This window comes from Topomyia yanbarensis, chromosome 3 (assembly GCF_030247195.1).
Source record: "Topomyia yanbarensis strain Yona2022 chromosome 3, ASM3024719v1, whole genome shotgun sequence".
Lineage (NCBI taxonomy): Eukaryota > Metazoa > Arthropoda > Insecta > Diptera > Culicidae > Topomyia > Topomyia yanbarensis.
In genome coordinates this window covers 422758628-422764998 of record NC_080672.1, presented here as the reverse complement: position 1 = coordinate 422764998, position 6371 = coordinate 422758628, and the positions used below count along the sequence as shown (strand labels likewise).

At 42.3% G+C, this 6371-nt stretch overlaps 1 protein-coding gene across 1 annotated transcript; it reads right to left on the bottom strand.

The window, feature by feature from the left end:
* Positions 1 to 1139: 1139 nt before the first annotated feature.
* LOC131688531 (serine protease inhibitor 3/4-like) lies at positions 1140 to 2586 on the bottom strand. The gene is made up of 2 exons (XM_058972848.1): positions 2301 to 2586; positions 1140 to 2242 (listed from the first exon to the last, which is right to left on the bottom strand). Exons 1-2 carry the CDS (start codon positions 2409 to 2411, stop codon positions 1169 to 1171), a joined length of 1185 nt encoding a protein of 394 aa, XP_058828831.1. The 5' UTR covers positions 2412 to 2586; the 3' UTR covers positions 1140 to 1168.
* Positions 2587 to 6371: the final 3785 nt, after the last annotated feature.

Here is a 6371-nt window from a genome sequence, read left to right as displayed (position 1 = left end):
CTCTGCCGCGCTTCGAAAAGACCACAAAAGGTCATACTTTAATGGTCCGGTTCGTTCCCGCCAGCGCACAACAATCGGACAGGAGTTGAATGTTCCATCAAGTCACCGCCATTATACTCGGGCGTGTATTCCGAGACCGCAGAGGCGCACCACCACGCAATTGTCCTACCCAAGTCAAGAGATTTTTAACTCTTGTGCCGCAACCGCCGCGTAGCTCCAGAAAGATCACGTCGTGTTCTCGTTCCCATCCTGGCCCGGACAACTCTCGAACACCACTCGGATCGGGGAGCAATTCAAAAGACAGAAACTACTATCATCACCATCGCCATCATCACGGCCATCGTCCCAACCGTTCGTTGGTCATGCTTCCCCCCTTTCCCGTGTGTATACAAATCTCGCGCGGTCTCAAACAACCGCAATCATTAACCCGCCGAGTTCGTTGCGGTAATAAAGCGAGACGGGATTCGAATAGTAGGCTATGTTCGTATTTTCAATGGTCAAAATAATAACATCTAGTAGCCCGTTGGTATATCGTAACAGCTTTAAAAACACGATCACAGCCTACTATCCAGCCATCCGATGCTCCCCGCGCAACAACGAGCGAAGAACGCACATAAAAATAAAGCATTTTTAGTTCACTTCCAAACCACATTTCGAGATCGTTTCACTTTATATGGAAAAAGCACAGCGGCGGCGGTAGTCGAAGAAGCAACTACAACAGGAAAATAAAAAGAACCAACATCTCGCAGCCACAGGCGAAACATGAGAGCTTGTCCGGAGCTTCATTCGATCCCAGAGGTTCGATCTTGCGCTCTGTGTGCAGGTGTCCTACAGACTCGATGGCGCCGGACTGCATTCCGTAAAAGTTGAACGCTTTTGTTGTTATTCTTCTCGCGTCTTCGCCTTTACGTTCGATCTTCGTGATCTTGGACTTGGAGGGGGCGAGTTCTTTGGCTGTAAACTGGTTACCCACCCTGGCTCTGGAGGGACGAGTGAAGTATTTTTCAAAAGATGAAATCAAGTTATTCTCGCCATGTACAATTGCTTTGTCTTGATCGAGTCTCGATGACCAGGAAGCAGACTATTGACCAAGTGTTCGGATGACTTGTTTCGGACTCTAACAAAAAAAATAAGATGCCTTTAAAAATAAATTATCTCGTTCTCTATTTTAAACATCGACTAAATTGTCTGGCCTGTGTAGATGCCCCATGAACAGGATCTGTTTATTGGTCTTCTTTACTATCACGAACAGGTACGATCTGGCGACCACATACTGATACACGGCACTTCGTTTGCGGAAACTTCGTACCACTGTAGCTCCTCCGGCTTCTGCCGTTTTTTCGTAGAAATGAATTCCTGCTCGGTGCATTACACTGTCCAGTGAAGAATCGAGATCTTCGAATACTCGTAAGTCACGCAACTTGAACAACACATCAAGTCCCATGGTTTGCCTCAGGAAATCCGTTGCATTGAATTCTGATTCTATGGTAAATAGTGGGACCGTAATTTCAGCTCGCTTCATCGAAAAGTGTGCCTGAATTGCATCGAAATGACCGGGTTCCAGTGCCTTCATTATTGTCTCTAGTGAAGCATCTCTATCCGGAAGCATAATCCACATAACAGCATCGCTTGATTTAACAAATGGTAGTTCCAGCACCTCAATTTCCAGTTCCGGAATTCGAGAAAAACGAAAGTCTCCTCGATTGAACATCGTTATCGTCGAATACAGCTTTTCGATCATTCCACTCCAAAACTCCCTAGGACTCGTGTCATTCGGATTGAAAGCATTCGCAAACGGTGGTTTGAACGAAGCCGCACAAATTTGCACAAACTGCAAATTCTTCGGAATATAATCCAAATCAACCAAACCACTAACCACCCGGTTAGTGTTGAAATTTGTGAAATGATTCACCCGCCTTACAACTCCCTCCCGTTGTCCAAAATCAAAGTAAACTATGGTCGTGTCCAGATCTTCCTTCATCACATCCCGCAGGTGCACATCGACCTCTCGGAAACCGTTCAAAATAATACGATTCCTCATACGAAATCCATCGCCTTCCCCGCCGAGCATGTAGTGCAGTTCTTTCTGATTGGTCAAAAACTCGGTGAAATTTGCCGGCAAAGCAAAAACCTCCTGCAACCGATCCCGCGTCTCACCCGTTGCAATCGCGTACAACATCACAATACTGTTGCGCAACACAAACGGTGCTACAATCACATTTCGCTCCGGATCAAAGGCGGCCTTGAATAATAGCATAAATAAATGTTTGTCGCACAGATTCACCGATCGCACAGTTTACCTTGTAGACGTTTAAGCTGAAGTTGGTGTCTCCGTACGGGAATCGTAGTTGGCCACCGCAGCAACTGTTGATCCACGCTAGAAACGCCGTCCATCCAAGTAGTCGCCACATTCTGTCTATCAGGAACGCACTTGCACTGCCCGAGAACGGTTGCTCTGAACTGATCACGCTGGACCACGTTCAATATCAGCTGTCGAAGTAGGGACCCCGCTGCTACTGATAGTGCGATTGCGACGCACGCTAATAAAAAACATCGCGATGCTGCACTCCGACTACCAGCCTAGAATGATTGGTAATCTCTGACGCAGGGGTCGAGCCGAGCTGGGTGTGAATCTGTTTTGTTTTAAATTGTGACAATTTGTGATGAGAAGAGTGGACTGACTGCCGGACTGTTGAAAAGTGGTGGAATCGATTTACCGAATTGGTACATAACCTCAATAACCTTTTAATAGACATTGATTTTTGGAATAGTACTAACTGTCAGTCAAGTGACATTCGACATAGTAGCCTTTGAGAGGAAAACAACAATTGTCCGCTGTGACGTCGGTGAGCATAGTTTGTAATATGAAAGTTGTCATGTATTTGTACACACTGTCGGATCGCCGCAACCGAAGTGCAGTGGGAAATTGGGGAGCACATCAATTGAGCAAACACGCTGGAGTTGGGTTTAAAAATAGAACTCTGGAACGATTTAATTTCAGGTCAGCGCCGCACTGCTGATGGTGATATGGTTTGTTAGGGGATGCCTAGGTTCAAAGCACACCATGAGTATGTTACCGAAATAAAACTACAATTTCGACAATGTTTTTACACCAACTGAACCTTCTATCAGTTGCTATATTATCCTCGTGTGGTATATTACGGCGAAGCCAGTGTAGTGCTGTTCGGCCGCACAACCGAGGCCAAGGAACTGAAGCGACGCAGGAGGATCCGCAGGGAAGGAATGGCCACCGGCCCGCCGTCGGAAGCGACGGCCCCTTCCAAGCAAATCTGTGATCCACTCGTTTTCCGGCTTACTCAAACGTAGGCGCTATGAACTAGTTTAAGTCAGTAGGCAAAAAGCACATTAGGCATGGAATTTAAAAAAAAATTGACAGCGCATACAAAATGTTATCGAAAATGCTCACTCCGGATGAACTGTTCGTTCGACGAATTTTAATTCGAGCCCAAAATAGGGGAGCCATGTGAGCTGCGCCCAATTTGCACTGATAATAACTTAATCTATTGTTAATAATCCTCTCAAACATTGACGCCTCAGACGAAAATAAAAATTATTCATAACGTGGTAAATTTTGACAGCAGTACATGAAACATCACAGCTATAGACCTGACCGGATTTCAACAAAGCGGCTGAGAAATTAGCAGCAGCAAGTATCCCTTGAACTACTGAATACACTGACCAGAGATCAGTTCCATGGTGGAGCTGTGATCGTAAGACACTCATCAAATGCCGTAGAAAAAAATAATAAGGAACGATTTTCTCCCTGTTTACTTCTGAGTATTTCCAGTTTTTTACTTTTACTCGAACAAACCTATTGTGACACAAAAAATAACCTCTAGAGCGATACGTTAACTAGAGAATAACAGTGTTGCCGAAAGGGAGGCGGAGTGGTCAGTAGATAACACAAAATGATGATTGACCCCCTTTTGAAATCCAATATGGCGGCTTCCAGTAATCCCATAATACTGCAAACCGTCATCAATATGGTTGCCATTTAAAGAGAGGTCGTTAGTAAATGACAGTAATTAATTTTTGACGATTTTGAAATGACAGAGACCAGCTTACGATCACCACAAAACTCTAGACAATGTTTTGTAGTTATCGGAAATTGATGATTTCCACAAAGTACTAAGCAAATACATAACGTAAATCGATATTATAAACAGCGATGCCACATGTTTTTTGAAATGTCTTTAGAAGAATAACTAAAATGTCTGTAAAAGTCTGTAGATGGTTGTGTCAATCCTAGTTACACTAAAATTTTACTTTAAAAATAGATTGAAAGTAGAATTCTATCTAATCTCTGGCTACGTCTGTGAGAGACATCAAAAGTCTGTAAAATACAGACATATCTGTAAATCTGGCATCGCTGATTATAAGTAATTTTGAAATCCAATATGGCATCTTTCGGTTACCATATAATATTAGAATCCCGTGTCAAATCGGATGCATTTAACAGGGAGAAGTTAGTAAATGTCGGGATTTTGGAAGTATTTTGAAATTCCGGTTACCATACAACATTGGAAACCCGTATTAAAAAGTTTGGCCTTTAAAAAGGGGAAGTTAATATCTCTAAGTTTTCAGTGGTATACGAGTTATCAAAGTCTATTACTGTGAATTCGACTGACAGCTGAGAAACATGAATAGATAGCCATAGATACATAGATAGAATAGACATATGATGATCGCACTAGCGACGGTGATCGCATCCTGCCTGTGAAGCGAGATCACACACAATCTCAGCTGCCATCCAAACATGGCAGCTGTGGTTGTGTGTGATCTCGCTTTGCAGACAGGATGCGGTCGCCGTCGCTAGTGCGATCATCATATGTTCTTTCTAGGACTGTGGCTTCGAATCTCGAGTCTCTGGGGGAAATTTTTTCACCCAATTGCTTTCGCTTCCCTCACCATTTCGATTAGTTTTCCCCGTTGGATACCACCAAAAAAGGCTCAATATTTTATGGTAATCGGAAACAACCGTCGTGACTTTCAAAATGGCGTCAACCATCAATTTTTGTGATCTACTGACCAACCCTTTTCAAACGACACCCATATTGACGATGGGTTTTAGTGATTTGTGGTAACCGAAAACTGCCATCTTGGATTCTAATATGACGTTAATCATCAATTCCCAAAGCAGTTGTCTTGATCTCTAGGAATCTAGTAGAAAAATTGCGAAAAAAGCATTAAATCAGTATTTGAAATGGGGAAATCCACGCATCGTTGAATTCAACACAGGGTTGTCTTAAAACCGGTCGTGACCCCTGGGCACTATTTAACTAAGACACCCCTATCCTTCAACAGGTGTAAACAGATATATATATATATATATATATATATATATATATATATATATATATATATATATATATATATATATATATATATATATATATATATATATATATATATATATATATATATATATATATATATATATATATATATATATATATATATATATATATATATGGTTCATGGCATGGAACTCCAAATTTGGGCCACGTATTAAGTTTGATTTACGCTAGTAGCTCCGGATCATCATATTCAACCAGCAGCTGCCTATCTCCGATGTTAAAGTATTAAGTCCTAAAAGACGTCAACGGTCCTCGTACGATGGCAGGTTTAATGGATCGTTCCACGGCAATTCACGCAACGCATATCGTACGAATTTACGCTGGACTGCTTCAATGCTATGGCTCCACGTAGCTTGAAAAGGGCACCAAACGACGTTTGCAAATTCCAAGTGCGGGCGCACTAGTGAGCAATAAAGAGGCTTGAAAGACAGAGGATCCCGAAATTTTGAAAATAAATCCCAGCAATCGATTGGCTTTGTCGATGGTCGCTGAGATGTGATGAGTGTACGTTAGCCATTCATCAAGAATGACTCCTAGATCCTTCAAGTGGTCAATGCGTTATAGTTGAGTTCCAGCAATGATTTACTTGAACGTAAGCACACTTCTCATGCGATAATAACTGATGACAAAACATTTTGCAACACTAAAGACGATCATGTTTCTTACACACCAGCTATAAAAGGTGTCGATAAGATGCTGTAACTCACGGCAATCGGCTTTGTTCCGTATAATAAGAAAAAAATCGTCGGCAAAAAACAGCTTTCCTACACGTCTTAGAACGAAAACCTCATCGTTGACGAACAGTGAAAAAAGTGGCGAACCTAGTGCACTACCTTGAGGAACTCCGGAAGTGTAGAAAAAGGATTCTGAAACAATATCACCAATTTAAACAACGACTTCACGGTGTCCAAGGATCGGATCGAATCCTAAGGCAGAATCTAGTAGAACACTCATGCTTATAAGGTTTTGTTATTAGTATCTCATGATTAGCTC